Source organism: Panicum virgatum, chromosome 7N (assembly GCF_016808335.1).
Source record: "Panicum virgatum strain AP13 chromosome 7N, P.virgatum_v5, whole genome shotgun sequence".
Classification (NCBI taxonomy): domain Eukaryota; kingdom Viridiplantae; phylum Streptophyta; class Magnoliopsida; order Poales; family Poaceae; genus Panicum; species Panicum virgatum.
Genome location: NC_053151.1, coordinates 36541413 through 36559846, shown reverse-complemented (window position 1 = coordinate 36559846; position 18434 = coordinate 36541413). Strand labels below are relative to the sequence as shown.

Here is an 18434-nt window from a genome sequence, read left to right as displayed (position 1 = left end):
GCGCGTTGTTTTCGACCGGGCGCATGCACGTTGTCACGACGCGGGCAGCAACTTGGTCAGAGAGCCAGGGGAGCAAGCTATGTGGGCCCTCCACGATGCTGTGCAATCTCTTTCCGTCTCACTTGGCAGTTGGCAGGACTAGCGAAAGTGAGAGGGTCTTGCTTCCGCGGCACACGTATTTGGAGAATGTTTTCTCCAGGTACAACACTACAGCAGGGGAATCGGGAACAATTTATTATTTTGATATGGTATTTCGGGCATAACATTATGCACATAAACATACTCCATGTAGAAGGGCACACCCCAAAGCCACACTAGATTCAAAGGAACAGGCCTTACAGGCCAAAGGCCGTGTTTGGATGGTTCTGGAAAAAATTTCATGAAAATTTTTCAGCCCTTTGACTACTAATTAGGGGTATTAAATAAAATTTAATTACGAAACCACCTCCACAAATATAGTACTGTAGCAGTTGCTGTACCTAATGAGGTCTTTGACTGTACAATGTGAGGATGATTAGGCGTGGTTACTGTAGCATCACTGTAGTCAATCATGATATAACTTGACTCATTAGGTTCGTCTCGAAAAGTTACACCCATCTGTAAAAAAATTTCGCAAATAAACTTTGTTTAGTACTCTATACATGCATTCATTTTTTTGTGAATTTTTTTTAGAATATGAACCAAACACGGCCAAAGTTTCGATGAATGGGTAGGGACTACTAGGCTACGGAGACCACAGAGCCACCTATCTTGACTTGACCAGCAGCCCCGCCACACCTTCCGAGCTCCGATCATAAGATTGCACCACAAAAATAACCGCATTATTAGCCGAATTAAAGAAAAACCCTAGTTCCTACCCCTTCCATCGCATCCACCACCATATACGGACTCTCTTAAAACAAACATGTACAGATTAGAGAAAACCCCAACCAAAACACACATACACTCTTGTTTTACTCTTTTTTTTTGCGACCAAATTGGCCAAGCATTTGGCCCAAACGGTACCGGCAGCCGCAGATGCGATCGAGATCATCAAAATATGACGCGATTATAAACAGAAAAAGGCAAGCACGCAATTCCTTCTGGTTTTTCTTCTTGATTTTTAAACCTGGTTGCCGGTCGTCGCCGCCGCCGCCGGCTCGATACGGTTCTGCGCGGACCTGAGCATGAACCCACCAACCCCGGCCTTGTCGCCGGGTTCCTCGTCGTGGTAGACGTAGGCGAAGCCGCCGTGACGGGTCAGGTCCATGCCGGCCATCTCGTCGTCGGCCGAGATGCGCAGCAGGTCCAGCTTCTTGAGCGCGTAGAAGAGCGGGCCCATGGTGCAGCTCACCCACCCGGCGATGACCAGGATCTGGATGATGTGCGCGGCGAGGAGGCGCCCGCCGCCGCCCATGAACAACCCGTACGGCCTCCCCGGGCCGTAGATCTCCTCCACGTACTTCTGCCTGGCGAAGAGCGCGGTGAAGAGGATGCCCCACGCGCCGCACCCGCCGTGGAGCTGCGTGGCCTCCAGCGGGTCGTCGAACTTGAGGCGCGCGGCGAGCGCGTTCGCCCCGATGAGCACCCACGCGGACACGAACCCGCAGATCACGGCGGCCCACGGGTCGACGACGCTGCAGCCGGCCGTGATGGCCGCGAACCCGCCGAGGAGCCCGTTGCAGACGTCCACCACGTTCCAGTGGCCCGTCTGGAGCCGCTTCCCGAACAGCGTGGTGAGCGCGGCGACGCTGCCGGCGAGGGTGGTGGTGACGGCGGTGCGGCCCACGGCCGACCACTGCCCGTGGACGGTCCCGGCGGGGCCGTAGGACTTGAGGATGGTGTTGAAGGACCCCGGGTTGAAGCCGTACCAGCCGAACCACAGGAGGAAGGTGCCGAGCACGACGAGCGACGCGCTGTGGCCCTTGAGCGCCACGGAGCGGCCGGCGTGGTCGAAGCGGCCGATGCGGGGGCCCTCGATGAGCGCGCCCCAGAGCCCGGCGACGCCGCCGACCATGTGGACGACCCCGGAGCCGGCGAAGTCGATGACGCCGGAGCCGAAGAGGAGCGGGCCGGACGTGCGGCTCGCGGCGGCCCACCCGTCGGTGGACCAGAACCAGTGCGACACGACCGGGTACACGAACCCCGTGAGGAAGGCGGAGTAGATGAGGTAGGCGACGAACTGCGTCCTCTCGGCGATGGACCCCGACGTGATGCCCGCGGCGGCGATGGCGAAGGCCCACTGGTAGAGGAAGTAGTCGTAGTCGAAGCCGGTCCTGGGCAGGTGCTTGAGGCCGAAGAACTGCTTCCCGATGAAGCCGTTGGAGGGCGTGCCGAAGGCGAAGGCGAAGCCGAAGAGGTAGTAGAAGAGCGCCCCCGCGGCGGCGTCGAGCACGTTGGTGAGCATGATGTTCATGGTGTTCTTGGCGCGGACGGAGCCGGCGCAGAGCATGGCGAAGCCCAGCTGCATGGCGAAGACGAGGTACGCCGAGAAGAGCAGGTACGTGGCGTCCACCGCCGACGCCGTGTCCGCGAACTGGCTGCATAGGTAGTCCGTGGCGTTCGCCGCCGCCGCGCCCAGCAGCGGCGCGAGGTCCGCCGCGCACGTCGACATCTTGCCTTGCGCTCGCTCGCCCGCCCTCCTAACGAATCGCAAAAGTACTGCTGCGGCGCGGTCGTTGGGGATGCGAGGGGATTGGGAGGGAGTGGCGTGGGATGCGAGGATGGGAACGAACAGGCGGTGGCGTCGATCGGATTTATAGGAGGGCGGCGGGGCGGGGTGCCGCCGGTGGAGGGCGAGATAGGGGGGGGAGGAAAAAAAACAAAAAAGCAAATTACAGTTTTGATTTCTGGAATAACAAATTGCAGCTTTTCTTTCGCGAGATGGGATTCATGGGCACGGGTTCGGGGGCCCACTGGCAGTGAATCTCCAGGTGCCCGTGGTGGCCGGGATCTCCCGGGCCGCTGCGGAATCTGGAGGCGGAGGGGACCCGCATCCGCGCCTCTCGGGTTCGGGTCTCGGCGGATGCCCGGGCACTGCCGGGTAGGGTGTTTTTAAGTTGGTGAAAAAGTTTGGGTTTTAGTATTGTAACACATTTCGTTGTTATTTGACAAATAATATCTAATTATGGACTAATCAGACTTAAAAGATTCAGTTCGTGGTAATTAGTTAGACTGTGTAATTAGTTATTTTTTTCAACTGCATTTAATGCTCCATGCATATATCCGAAGATTCGATGTGATGGTTACTGTAGGAAGTTTTTTTTGGAACTGAACGCCCCCTTAGTCAAGTGCCCATACTGTCCCTGTACATTGAGGTGTACAGTACACCGTGTAACGTGTGAGTTGGCATTGGCTCCAAACTAATTAATTTCTGTTTTTTTTTTGTGATTCTCCAAACTTCCTTGATTCACTTGTGTGTTTGTTTGTTTGTTTGCTGTGTTCCGGTATCTGGTTGTGGTGCGCTCAATCAAATGGCCAGGGCGGGTTCGTGTCTACGTAGCAAGGAATCAAGATATAGTTGGGCCATAACAGTTGTTTTTTGAGGATTTTAAATTCTGTGATAAAGTCTCGCAGGTTCAGTTGTCACTGTGGTTATTCAATTTTTTTCTTTCTAATCGGTATGCTACTTTGCAAGGCTCTGTGCCTAGCACCTCAACCTTACCCCAAATAAGCCTGGCAGCATAGCAAGAGGGAATCTGCGGTATGACCAAATCACTTGTCAACGAACGACGCAAGAATTTTAAGGACGGATTCACTTACTCAGATTGTGCACTAATGTCTTACCCAAACTGTGAGATCCATTTTCTGTATTTCTTTTAGGAAAAAATAGCATTGCTACTAGCTAGCATGTTTGGTTTCACACCATGTACGTAGCATCTTAAGGCCAGTCCCAATGCAGGTTTCCTGAGGGTTTCATCAGCATTGAAGTCTATGCCACATCAGAAAAATGCTTACTTGGCAGAGGAATTAAGAAGAGAGAGATTGAAACCGTTTCGTGGTGACGAAACGCTCTGGGCTCGGTTACCGAGTCCCACCAAACCACATGAAACGCGCACTGAGAATGGATTCGTTTCATCCCGGATCCGCTACGCTGCCCCTCCCTCCCTCCGCTCATGGCACCCCGCGCTCGCGCCGCCTCCCAGGTTCGCGATCTCCCTCCGCCGGAGGGAGATCCCGGAGGGGAGCTGCGCGGCTCGCCGGGGGAGATCCCGGAGGAGAGCTGCGCCTGGGGGAGGCCGAAGGGTGGGCGCGAGACTGAGGGAGGCGGGAGGGGAGCGCCTGGCGGAGGGAGGGGAGCTGCGGCTTGCCGGAGAAGAAGCCGAAGGGGAGCTAGGGAGGTCGGAGGTGAGCGGTGGGCCGGTGGCTCACGAGGCGGAGCAGAGCGACGAGTCAGGCGATGAGATTCTCGTGAGGAAGAAGATAAGAAAGATATGGCCGGGTGAAAAGAAAATTAGAGAAAAAAATAATGGTGAATGACAGGTGGGGTATCAAATGAAAAATGGACCCGTAGAAACAATTGCAAAAAAAGCTATAGAGTTCTCATGGTATATTTGATCACAATACAATGCACATATTAAATACTGCATCCTGCCTATGAAACTGTGTAGCGAAACTGTGCACTGAGAGTGGTAGTTTCATGGTAGTTTCATCTCACAGAAAAGCTGATGTGGCAGTCTAGGTTACAGTGCCATGAAACTCGCACTGAGACTGGCCTAAGGACACAGCAACCACATAGGCAGGCCCTCTTTAAAGAAGACGAATTGAGAAACGGTGAGACAGTAGGGTGTGTTTAGTTGGTGAAAAAATTTGGGTTTTTGTATTGTACCACATTTCGTTATTACTTGACAAATAATATTCAATTATTAACTAATTAGGCTTAAAAGATTCAGCTAGTGCTAATCAGTTAGACTGTATAATTAGTTATTTTTTCAACTGCATTTAATACTCCATGCATATGTCCGAAGATTCGATGTGACGAGTACTGTGCAAAAAATTTAAAAACTAAACAGACCCTAAGACTACAGTACACATGCGTGCAGTTAACTTTTTGCCAAAACTTGCTAGGCCAGAAATGGACATTGCCAGCCTCTTTGTGCTTCGTTGAAGAATTCTCACGAGATTCTGTTTCACTGGCCGCCATATTAGCTTGTGTCGTGCGAGCTGTTTACTCTCATCGCCCAATACACAACAACAACATAGTCTTTTTTCCCAAGCAAGTTAGGGTAAATTAGAGATGAAACCCGAAAGAAATAAGTTCAAGGTTCATGCACATTGATAGCTAGTCTTCAAGCGCTGCTATCCAAAACTATCTCTTTAGAGATATTCCAATTCTTAAGGTCTCTCTTAACCGATTCATCCCACATTAGTTTAGGTCTACCTCTACCCCTCTTTACATTATCGACCCGCTCAAGAACCCCATTACACACCGGCACCTCAGGAGGCATTCGTTGGATATGTCCAAACCATCTCAGCCGATGCTGGGTAAGTTTCTCCTCAATTGGTACCACCCCGACCCTATCCCGAATAACTTCGTTCCGGACTCTATCCCTTCTTGTGTGCCCACAAAACCACCGCAACATCCGCATCTCTGCTACACTCAGTTGCTGGACATGTCGTCTTTTTGAAGGCCAACATTCAGCACCGTATAACATCACCGGACGAATTGCTGTCGTAAAATTTAACTAGCCTTACGCCCAATATAAAAACTAAAATTTAACCCGGATCAAATAGCCTTACGCCCCTTGAATCTCTATGACATGCCAAACCATTTTACTGATGCATCAATCATTTGGATGCACTGTGCAGAGCGACGTCAACGGAGAAGATATAAAAACTAAAATTTAACCCGGATCAAAAAGCCTTACGCCCCTTGAATCTCTATGGCATGCCAAACCATTTTATTGATGCATCAATCATTTGGATGCACTGTGCAGAGCGACGTCAACGGAGAAGATTTAAAAAGGCAACGTCATGCAACAGGACTTTTGCGTGAATAAATTGATACCAAGTATGCCAAGAAACGGAACCTGCAGCGCATACCTATCAATAGGGGTGGTAAATGGCCCAACATTTTGAACTAGAAAATCTAAGGATCGGGCCCTAAAAGGGCCGGGCTCTAAACATATATATTTTTGAACTAAAAATTTTAAGGGCTTTATTGGGCTGTGAAGAGGCCATTAGGGCCATGGCCCATTACCACCCCTACCTATCAAGTTTTGTTTAATAATAAGCTACAGTTTTCTTGTTTTGGCTGCGGTCAGCGTGACGATCTCTCTGATTTCGTAAAATAATAATAAAGGTATCTCGAGTCTTTGCGGGCACAAACAACTCCGGCTGGTACACATCCGTAATGGGCGACGTGCCAAACCGACAACCACATGATTTTTATTTTTTTTTTGGTATCGTGAGAAATATACGTATCTGATTTCCGTTTCTACGAACTACGGATATGTTTTCATGTACGTATCTTCAGACTTCGAAAAGGTCAGCTCCTACTTTCAGTTTATCTCTATGTCATCTTTTTTTGGGGGAAAAGAAACCCTCAGTGTTTGCATTTCATTTTTTTTCCCTCCGTGCTGGCTTATAAGAGTTCAGAGAATTTTTGCGCAGATTGAAGCCGCAAACATGTGCCACCAATCATCCAGTCCCCATTGCACACAACTAACCACTCCAATAAAATTTAGCAAATTGTCTAGTTTTATAAACCCCAAGTTGAGAAGATACCCCAAGTAACCACCAGTAAACTAGTGAAACTTCTCAAACATCTGCATCGAGAGAACTTCACAGTGTTCACGTTCGCTGTAAACAACGGATCCCCAAACGGCACAAGCAAACTCCCCGCGGAGACCCGCCGGCGCGATCTCTGACCCTGGTTTAAGTAACCGGGTTTCTGTTTTTAAGAATGCCGTAATGCGATGTCATTGTTGACTACCAAAATTGGCATTAGACAATACAGACCAGTCTGACCGGTACGCCCTAGCGGTCTGACTGGTCAGACGCTGTAGTCGGTCCGGCAGCAGCCGACCGGTCTGATCAGTAAGGTCGACCGGTCTGACCGGTTCAAGTGGAATCCGAGTATAACTAGAGATTTTAATAGATTTAGATCTTGTAATAGATTTTCTTGCGGGGTAAGTCCACCCCATCCTATAAATATAAAGGGTCATGGCCGATTAGGGAATCCAATCGATCAAATCAATACAACTTTTATCTTTTTACTTTCTTTTTGCCATAGCTTTTTCTCATTTACTATCTGCTGTTTCTCCTTCATCTCTACGTCGATTGAGGGCGTTCTAGGTGGCTTGCCGACCCTAGAACAACCCTGCGTGCGCCTGCCCCGACGGGTCCTTCCCGGGCGACGTTCGTTGGTCTCGTCGCCGGCCTGCCCGGCGACAACCGGTTTGAGCATCGGCGCCGCATCGTGCCGTCGCTCGCTACGCGTTCAAGCGTTTTCGTGTGTTGGCTCTAATTCTGCGCCAACAGTCATCTGATATTCTGATCTGCCTGCCGTTTAGATTTTGCTGCTGGTTGAGTTCCTCTTGCAGTTTGCCTCCACATCCATTCGCCGGGGCTCGTATCAAATGCCAGTGTAGCTGTTCATCCTCTGACAGACAAGGCGTCATGTGAACGGGAAATGTATTTTTACTCTGTATATGTGCATCACGTTCCTGCAAGCATGTCCACATACCGTTGTATGATCCCTAGATTTCGAGAGTAGCATTGACATTGGACATGGTTTGCCTGTCATTTGGGAGTTCGGAATCCCTTGGGCTGTCGAGTTCATGCTGACTGGAATCTAACTGGATCATGATCTGTACATCAGGCAACTTAATTTGCATTGCCTTAATGCACGATCTTGTTTTAGGTTATAGGAGGTTTGAACTTAGGGCCATAACTCCACATCTTGTACTTTGGAGTGCCCAAGTTTTTGTGGCACTTTAGTTCTGAATGTACAGGAGACAGCCTTATCCTTCAGAGTTTCAGACTGAAGAAAGGGGTGCCTTACACTTTTATTTAGTCTTTATCAAACAGTAGTGCCCCTTTGGTGACGAGCTCCGTTATACCTACTCTGATGCGGGATTACCATTGCACCTGCACGCATTCATCTGGTTGCGTTGCATGGCCGGCCGATTTCCTGTTCTGTCTGGTACTGAATGATTATGAGCAGTTGAGCACATTGTGCTTGTCGGGGCCGATTGCAAGTATTCCCCGGTCCTCCTTATACTAATCCCTAATTTTTTATGTTATATATGTTAAAAAAATCCTGCGAATGATCTGCAACTTGGAGGCTCGACTTCGCCAAGTTGATTTCTTAATTAGTATCGCCAGCTGCTGATGCTGTGGCTGGGAAAGGTGCTGGTGTGATAACCAGAATACCAGATGATGCCGCGAAGTCCACCCTGGCCCCTTCTGCGTTTGGGATCGATCAGGATACAAGAAGCTGAAGTCATGAGTGATTGAGATTCCTCAGAAAACAGATCACATGAGGTGCAGCAAGGACACAGATACCTCAAGAATCACACTTTAAAGTGCTTGATATGGGAGAAGAGAACAAGCTTCCGATTATACTAGAGGAATCTAGCTAGGCAGACCCAGTTATCTCCCCATCGTGGAAAGGTGCCATTGCTCTATTCAGAATACTCATAGCTGAGCTAGTTAGCCAAGAAAACAATACGCAATTTCGCTCTCAGCCCGCTGGCCAGCTATTGATTCCGTTTCGGAGCCATGTCGCTGTAGCCTGTAGCTGCTGAAATACCAATATAGATTCAGGTTTGGAGAGGGACAGCGTCAGTTGTATATTGAGATGCAAAGTCAGCGCCCGCTACATAGCGGCGTTACCTAGCTTGTGCGACATGGCCTTCTCCGTTTGATGGCATGCTGAGGTATGTTTAACAAATAACAATGGTAAATTCTACCTGTCGCTGGCCAAATTAGTTTTTGCTCTGTGCTTCAGTTACCTGCATTATCCTCTGTTTCCGGTAAGTAAAATCCAGCAGCTGGATCAGGAGTTCTGGTTCTCAGTATGAGGGTGTCGGTATTTACCGTCAAGCCTGCTTAGAGATACCCTTAGCAATAGGATTTGTAGGTAAGGATCGACGGCTTTGGAACTCGATGGTGCAAGGAACACAAAGATTTAGACAGGTTCGGACCGCGAGTTGCGTAATACCCTACGTCCTGTGTGGTGGTCTGTATTGCCTTAGGTGTAGATGATTGTTTGGAGGGGGGTCCCTGCTCGCCCTTATATATCCGGGGGGACAGGGTTACATGAAAAGTCCTAGCCGAGTACATTTGGAGTCCTACTACGACACGATCGGGTAGTTTTCTTTGTACTGCAGCTAGTTCTACGCCTATCCGAGTAGTTACAAAAGAGGTAAGGTACATCCATGAGCTATCCCTTACTCTAGAATATTCTAGGCCTATAATCAGTCCCGCTGCCCCGGGTCTGACAAGCCCCCGAGCTCTTCGTAGCCGAGTCCTGCAGGCGTCGAGTACTTGGTTGTGCGTCTTCGAGTACTTCAGCCAGTCAGAACATCCTTCTGGTTGCTTCTGCTCCTTCCTTCAGATACGTCGAGTAGTACTTCAAATACTTCCGTTTGCTTCGAGGCTGTGAGGTGCTCAAACCCCGAAATCTTGATCATATATGGTGCGCGAAGTACTCGCGCTCCATATGGAGTAGCCCCCGAGCGTTAGGTTGAATCGCAGAATCAGATTGAGGGTCACTTCAGTCTATTTTTTAAAAAAATTGAAAAATAAATCTCTGATACATATATTCCGCAGCCCCCGAGTCTTGAATTTAAATCCCTCCATTTAGATTTAAGAATCAATGTAAACTCGTGGCAAAAACTGAAAACTTCCATAAGAAGGAAAGAATCCGTTGGCATTTCAAATATTCACAAAATTGCCCCTGAAGACCGTATAAAGCCAGTTGAAAACTTCCAAGGGTTTTACCCCTTGAACTCCTGGCCGCCGTCAAACTCAGATTTACATTTGCCTCTTCTCAGTCAAAATCCAAAAGCCCCTCTCGTAGCCCCCGAGCTAAAACTCGTGACTGTGAAATAGCTCCCAAGAAGAACAATTTCGAGATTGAAGAGGAAACGATCGCCAATATGTCCACAGGTTGGCGTAAAAGCAAGATGTCTGAATCACTGGTCCGGGAGTTGGAAAGTATGGGTCTCCTCCAAGAGCAGGGCGTAAGCTAGTGGCGCGTTGTTGAAGGAGAAGATTACCCCATGGAAGGTACCCTTGAGACCATTATGTTTCGCGATTTTGTAGAATGTGGTCTCACTCTTCCCGTGTTAGAATTTTTCTATAGACTTCTTCAGTTTTGGGGAATTCAATTACACCATCTCACTCCCCAATCCATCCTGCATCTTTCAATTTTCACTCATTTCTGTGAGGCATTCCTTGGAATTCTCCCCCATTTCCACCTTTTTCAATATTTCTTCTTCCTTGTTCCAATCCCTAATGCCACCAATCCCGCCGTTATCAGGGGATGTAAATTGGTACTCCACCCTGAGAACCGAGGAGAGTACTTGGCTTATGATCCGGCGGGTAAAGGAGCCGAATGGAAGAAATTCTGGTTCCATGTCGGGAACTTTGAATCCCCACTTCCAAAAAGGACTGCTGGTGCCCCCCAAGTCCAGAAGAGCTGGTCGAGCAAGCGAGTAGTGTGTCCTTACCAAAGACTGGAGTAATCCTTAAAGTTAATCAATTAGGGTGAATCCCGTCAGACTACCCGATTTGAGAAACTTGAAAAGGTATCCATAAACTACTCGAGCAAGCGAGTAGTGTGTCCTTACGAAAGACTGGAGTAATCCGTAAGACAAAACTGTTAGGTACGAACCCCGTCGGGTTGCCCAAGACGTAATGTCATAGGGATATCCAAGGCCTACTCGAGCAAGGCGAGTAAGGTGTCCTTTAACCAAGGACTGGAGTAATTCTTAAGGCAAAACTGTTAGGTACGAACCCCGTCGGGTTGTCCAATATGTAAATGCCAGAAGATATCCGAAGCTTACTCGAGCGAGGCGAGTAAGATGTCTAACTTGTAGACTGGAGTAACCACTAAGATTGACCTATTAGGGCGAACCCTGTCGGATTGCCCAAGATGGACAAAATGTAGTAGTATCCATAACGTACTCGACCAAGCGAGTAGTTTTGCATTTACAGTAATGTTGGAGTTCCTCATAGTTGACCTGTTAGGATGAACTCCGTCGAGTTACCCAAGATGGACAACTAGTAAAGGTATCCATTCACCTTCTCGAGCTAGGCGAGTAGGTTGTGCTCTTTAAGGGAAAGGATGCGGCTTGTGTAGTTGTTTTGATGGAAAACTGTGTAAACTTATCCTGAACTGGTGATGTCGTCAAATTGCCTTTAATGTAGTAGATATGCCAATAAGGATCCTCACTTTATTAAGGAAGTCAACTGACACTACTAAGCTGCTTGGATCAAGGATAAAACTTGCGCAAGTGCTCGATGTTCCAGGAATTCGGTACCTCGTTGCCATCTGCATCAGTGATTCTGTATGAACCTGGTCTTGTAACCTTAGTTACGATGAAGGGACCTTCCCATCTGGAATTTAACTTGTGCAGTCCTGTCTCATTCTGAATCCAGCGAAGTACTAAATCTCCAATGTTGAATGATCTTTGCTGGACGTTGCGATCATGATAGCGTCTGACTCCTTGAAGATATCTAGCCGATTGAGTTAAGGCATTGACTCTAGCCTCTTCAACTGAATCTAACTCCAGTTGTCGAGCTTCATCTGCTTCTCCTTCTTGATAGGCTTCTACTCTTGGGGATCTCCACATGATATCAGCGGGTAGTATAGTCTCTGACCCATAGGTAAGAAAGAAAAGAGATTGTCCAGTTGCTTTGCTAGGCTAGATTCGCAGCCCCCAGACTACATGAGGTAGTTCTTGAATCCATTTGCCACCTTTCTTGGTGTTGGCATCATAGAGTCTTTTCTTCAAGCCATCGAGTACTAAACCATTGATGCGTTTAACTTGTTCATTTGCCCGAGGATGAGCTACTGAAGCATATTTGACCTCAATGCAGGAGTTGTCACAGAAATCCCAAAAAGATTGTGACGTGAAGTTGGAGCCAAGATCTGTAATAATAGTGTGAGAAAAACCAAACCGATGGATAATGTCAGAGATGAAGTCCACTGCTCTATCTGATGAGATCTTGACAATGGGCTTGTACTCGATCCACTTGGTGAACTTGTCGACTGCTACCAGCACATGATTGAATCCTCCTGGAGCGACGGTTAATGGTCCGATCATGTCCAAACTCTAATAGGCGAACGACCATGATGGAGAGATTGTTATCAAGTTATGTGCTGGGACGTGAGTCTTCTTGCCGAAGAATTGGCAGCCAGGACACCGTCTGACCAGGTCTTCTAAGTCCGAGACAGCTGTTGGCCAGAAGAATCCTGACCTATACGCCTTGCCGACTAGTGTCCTTGATGCAGCGTGATTGCCGCAAAATCCTTTGTGTATTTCTCGGAGGATGTCTTTGCCTTCTTCAAGGGTAACGCACTTCATAAGGAAGCCTGAAGTAGAGTGCTTGTAAAGGTTGTCGCCGACGAGGACCAAACCCTTGCTGCGCCTGGTGATGCTGGCAGCTTCAGCACTTTTAGGATCAACATGTGGTGGAAGCTTGAACTCCTTGATGAAGTCGATAAACTGAGTCCAGCAATCTTCTTTAATCATCAGCACTTCTCTGACTGTGGCCAGGGCCTCCGTGTCAGTAGCTTGTTGGCTTTGTTTCTTGACTGATGGGTGGTGAAGTTCATGGACAAAAACTCCTAGTGGAACAACTGCTCGAGTGGACCCAAGTTTGGAGAGGACATCAGCTCCCACATTGTTGTTGCAATCGACGTGGTGGATTTCCAATCCAGAGAACTTATTTTCGAACTTTCTGATTTCTGCAATGTATGCGTCCATTGTATCCTTGTTGACGTCCCATTCTTTATTGACTTGTTGAACGACGAGTAGAGAATCGTCGTAGACAAGTAGTCGCTTGATGCCGAGAGATACTGCTAGTCGGAGGCCGTGTAGCAATGCCTCGTATTCAGCTTCATTGTTGGAGACCTTGAACAAGATTTGGAACACATACTTCAATTGTTCTCGGGGGAGATGAACAAAACTCCTGCGCCGCCTCCATCGATCTTGAGTGAGACATCGAAATACATCACCCAATGCTCTGGAATGTTCTGGGGTGTTGGAATTTGATTTTTCCGCAATTCGGCCAAGAAGTCGACTAGTGCCTGTGACTTGATTGCTGTTCTTGGCTTGAAGTTGATTTCCAAAGCTCCCAGTTCAACTGCCCACTTTGAGATTCGTCCAGTGGCATCTCAATTGTGGAGTATATCCCCCAAAGGAAAGTCAGTTATGACTGAGATCTTGTATTCGTCGAAGTAATGCCGGAGCTTCCTAGAGGTGATTAGAATTCCATACAGAAGTTTCTGAATTGATGGATATCTAACCTTTGATTTAGAGAGTACTTCGCTGATGAAGTAGACTGGTCTCTGAACACCGTAAGCGTGGCCTTCCTCCGGGCGTTCGACTACTATCGCCGTACTGACTACATGGGTAGTCACAGCGATGTAAAGGAGTAATTCCTCACCGGGTAGCGGAGCTGTTAGAATCGGCGGTGACTGGAGATGATGCTTGAGATTCTCGAGTGCTTCCGCGGCTTCTGTAGTCCACTCGAATTTATCTTGTCGCTTTAGGAGTTTGAACAAGGGTAATCCCCATACGCCAAACCTGTACAAGAATCGATTCAAGGCTGCCATGCAGCCTGTAAGCTTCTGGACGTCCTTGATGGTAGCTGGAAAGTCCATGGCCATGATGGCATTGATCTTCTCTGGATTAGCCTCAATTCCTCAGTTACTGACGATGAATCCGAGTAGTTTTCCAGAGGGTACACCAAAGACGCACTTGGTTGGGTTGAGCTTCCAGCATAATTTTTGGGGGCTGTTGAAGGTCTCTTCCAGGTCAGTAATGAATTGATCCTTGGTCTTTGTTTTGACAACGACATCGTCAATATAGGCTTCAACATTGCGATGTTGCTGATCGGAGAAGCACAGCTGTATCGCACGCTGGTAGGTAGCACTAGCGTTCTTCAACCCGAATGACATGGTCTTGTAGGCGTATGCCCCGTAAGGGGTGATGAAGGCCGTCTTAATTTGGTCTTCTTCTTTTAGGGCGATTTGATGATACCCTGAGTAGCAGTCGAGGAAGAATAACAGGACACATCCTACTGTTGAGTCGATTACTTGATCAATGCGTGGTAGCCCGAAAGGATCCTTTGGGCAGTGCTTGTTTAGATCGGTGTAGTTGATGCACATCCTTCATTCGTTGTTGTTCTTCTTCTGGACGAGCACAGGGTTAGCCAACCATTCGGGATGGTAGACTTCCTTGATGAACCCTGCCGCGAGTAGTTTTGCCAACTCTTTCTTGATGGCCTCTCGCTTGTCCGGTGAGAAACGCCGTAGCCGTTGCTTCTTTGATGTGGCATTAGGGTCGACCTTCAAGGCATGCTCGATCAACTCCTTGGGCACCCCTGGCATATCCGCTGGTTTCCACGCGAATACGTCTCGGTTGGCCCTAAGGAAGTTGACGAGCTCGAGTTCCTATTTGTCACCCAGTCCTGCTCCGATGATGGCTGTTTTGGAGTCGTCTCCCTCCTGTATCTGGATAGTCTTGGTGCCCACATCACCAGTTAGTTTAACCGATGATTGGCTTTGCTTTGGGAAGGCATCGACTCCTTGAGGGGGAGTTCCTTAGCAGCAAGTATTTCACTGACAGAGCTAGGGACCCGGATTGTGGCCGCATGATCTATTGCTTTCTTGTCACATTCGAATGATTTGAGGAGGTCTCCGCGTAGTGAAAGGACTCCTGTGTTGCCTGGCATCTTGAGGAGCAGGTAGACATAGTGCGGTACTGCCATGAACTTGGCTAGTGCCGGTCTTCCCAAGATAGCATGGTAGGACTCGAAGTCGGCTACTTCGAATTTGATGTACTCTGTCCGGAAGTTCTGTTCTGTACCAAATGTGACTGGGAGGGTGACTGAGCCAATAGGTGTAGAAGAGTTTCCAGAAACGATGCCGTAGAATGGAGCCATGCTTGGAGTAAGCAGACTCATATAATTGAGGCCCATCTTTACCAATGTTCTTATAAAGATTAGGTTGAGTCCACTTCCGCCGTCGATGAGTATTCGAGTAAGCTTAGAGCCCTGAACGACTGGATCGAGTACTAGCGGGAACTTTCCAGGTTCAGAGAAGCTGGTCCACTGATCCTCTTTGGAGAAGGTAATGGGGACCTCGCTATATTTGAGTGGCCTCTGAATTGCTGGTTCGACTGAGAGGATCTCTCTGAGTAGGAGCTTCTGAGCTCGCTTGGAGAAGCTAGGATCTCCTCCGAATATGACGTTGACGATGTTTTGGTGCTGTTGGAAACCATCAGGGTCTTTCTTGTCGTCTTCATCATCTTTGTCTTGTTCTTTCTTTGGAGCAGTAGCAGGTGCCGACTGGAAGGATTTGCGCAGAATCATGCACTCCCACATTTAGTGGTTGCTCTTGGGGTGGATTGGACATCTTTTGTTGTGAAGGATCTTGTCGAACTGGTCCTGTGGCTTGTCACCCTTCTTACCATGCGTTGTGCGATCCATAGTACCGACAGTGTCGTCAGGCTTACGCTTACGCGTAGGATCCCGCTAGTTGCTGGGCCCTCCACGGTCGTTGTAGCGCTTCCCGTTGTTGTCGTTGTTGCAGCGGAGAAAGCGACTGCGTTCTTGCTCCTCTTCATCTGCCCAGCACTGCATCATGTCACGTAGATCTACCACCATTTTGGGCCGATTACGCCCAAAGTCGCGGTATAGTGACTGGACGGTGATGCCGCTCTGGAAGTAGTCAATGACGTCGTCGTTGGCGACGTTGGAGATGGTAGCTCTTGTGTCAAAGAAGCGCTTGACGTAGGATCTGATCGACTCGCCTTGCTCCTGCTTGATCATGGATAGGGCGTGGCGAGTAGCTACTCGGTGTAGCGACCCTTGGAAGTTGTCGACGAACGCCTTCTTGAGGTCCTCCCACGAGTGGATTGACTCACGCACCAGGCTTTCGAGCCATGTGAGGGGTGCGGGCTCCAGGGCCATCGGGAGGTAGAGGACCTTGGTGTTGGTATCTCCCCCTGCAACACTAATAGCAGTGGAGTATAAACGTAACCATTGAGCAGGGTCTTGCTTACCGTCGTACTTTTGGATGTTCGTAGGCTTGAAATCCTTCGGGTACTCGATGTTGTCGAAAGCCTTGCTCAGGGCTTGGAAGCGGTCGCAGTTGTCCGCAAGTTGCGGTCTGCGTCTTGCGTTGATGATGTTTCGTGCGTCCACAATGGAATCGGCTACCTCTTCCCTATTGTTCCCACGGTTGCTGTTGTTGCGGTTTGGCTGAGGGCCAGGAACTTGATTTGTTTGTGGTTGGCCACCTCTGGGGCGATGACTACTCGCAGCTTTCTGATCCTCTTGTTTTCTTCGGTTCTGCTGTTCCTACTGCTGTTGACGCTGGTGGCCTCCGGGGGTACGACTTGTTTGAGGTATTGCTGTTGCAGTGGCCCTTGATCGCGTACCGTGAAGCGAGGACAGGGGATTCTGTCTCTCGAGTTGTTCAACAACGTTTTTGGTGAGATTTATGACTCGTTCCAACTCGAGATTCTAGGGCATCGTCATGAGTCGCAGGGTTGCTTATGTCATTGCGGCGATTGGTGTTCTGAAGATAGGATCCACGACATTGTTGATTTCGTTGTTGAGGTTGCGTCGCGGGAGACGAGCACGTTCGGCCGCACGAGTCCTGCGCACTTATTTGCGTTGATTCCTTTCCCTGCGGGCTATACGAGTGACTTCGTCTTCATCAGCTGGAGCGTCTTGGGTCAGGTTGTCTGCTGAGATCTGATCCAAGGCTTCGTTTGGATCATGGTGGCTTGGAACACCTCCGGGCTGGATGATTATCGAAACCAAACGCTCGTGAGAGAAACTTTCCAGGTCTGATTCGTAATCAGCTAGGACAATTCCACCGGAGCCAGTTTCCCTCTCGGTTTCGAGGGGAATGCCGTGTTGAAACAGGAGATCATTAATGCTGGTGACTTCTCGCAGGTTGTCGAGTAGTTCTGCGAGAGTATGACCTCGGCAAGATTTGAGTTGCATCTTAACCAGCGCATTAGTGATGAAATCTAGGCTGTCTTGAGGTGACTTGACTGGATCTGGGTAGACGTCAAAAACGGGTGCCTCCCGGCTAGCAGTGGCTGATTGGTTTTCGACGTGAAGTAGGTGATCCAAGCTATTTTCATAGGAGGATCTAATCATCTGTTTGTAAACAGACGATGAATTGCGCAAACCAAAGACGGGTTGCGCGATAAGAGTCCCAATCCGAGTAGATTTCAGTTTGAGATCAATCTGAGTTCGAATAGAACTCGAGTTATTTTCGAGTTTCGGCTCGATCTCCTTGGCGAGGTCGGGAAGCAACATAACGCCGCGATCATGAGATCTGGCGAGCTTGTTGGAGTCTTCCGACGTAGAGCTCTTCGGCGTGGGAAAGTTGGTTAAGTGGCTATCAAAGCCGCCTGAACCATTGGCGACGCAGACCCACGAACCGAAGATGAAAGTGGCGCCTCTGGGAGGCGTCATGGTGCTGAAAGCGAAAGTGGCCATCGAACTCGCCGATGAACTCGCCGAGTCCCCTACCTGGCGCGCCAGCTGTCGGTGTTTACCGCCAAGTCTGCTTATGGATATCCTTAACAGTAGAGTTTGTAGGTAAGGATCGACAGCTCTAAAACTCGATGGTGCAAGGAACACAAAGATTTAGACAGGTTCGGGCCGCGAGTTGCGTAATACCCTACGTCCTGTGTGGTGGTCTAATTGCCTTAGGTGTAGATGATTGTTTGGAGGGAGTCCCTGCCCGCCCTTATATATCCGGAGGGACAGGGTTACATGAAAAGTTCTAGCCGAGTACAGTTGGAGTCCTACTACAACACAATCGGGTAGTTTTCTTTGTACTACAGATAGTTCTACGCATATCCAAGTAGTTCCAAAAGAGGTAAGGTACATCTATGAGCAATCTCTTACTCTAAAATATTTTAGGCCTATAAACAGTCCCGCTGCCCCGGGTCTGAGAGAGGGTGCCCAATGTACACTGCCCTCTCCTTGGGTGACATAGATGCGCAGTTATCCCTACGCGCCTTACATGTGGAAACCACGGTCAATTAGCAGACCTGACCAATGGAGCAAGGAAGCGTAAATGTCATTGTTGTCGTGTCGGGCAGTTTTTTTTGCAAGTTGGCATGGATACTCCGGCAGCTTAAAGAATTGACCTTCTTGTTGGGGGCTGGATCGCAGATGCAGCGGGTTAGTGCAGATATTTGTTAGTCAAGAAAGGGAGGATCCTGACGTTCAGACTTGATTGAAGC

At 48.9% G+C, this 18434-nt stretch overlaps 1 protein-coding gene across 1 annotated transcript; it reads right to left on the bottom strand.

Annotated features, from left to right (window-relative positions):
• Positions 1-212: 212 nt before the first annotated feature.
• LOC120681614 (ammonium transporter 1 member 1-like) lies at positions 213-2838 on the bottom strand. Its single transcript, XM_039963183.1, has 2 exons — positions 480-2838; positions 213-365 (listed from the first exon to the last, which is right to left on the bottom strand). Exon 1 carries the CDS (start codon positions 2591-2593, stop codon positions 1103-1105), a length of 1491 nt encoding a protein of 496 aa, XP_039819117.1. The 5' UTR covers positions 2594-2838; the 3' UTR covers positions 213-365; positions 480-1102.
• Between the last annotated feature and the right edge of the window lie 15596 nt (positions 2839-18434).

Bases quoted from the DNA above. Each gene is read 5' to 3' on its own strand.
- LOC120681614 (XM_039963183.1), bottom strand. From the start codon at position 2,593: ATGTCGACGTGCGCGGCGGACCTCGCGCCGCTGCTGGGCGCGGCGGCG.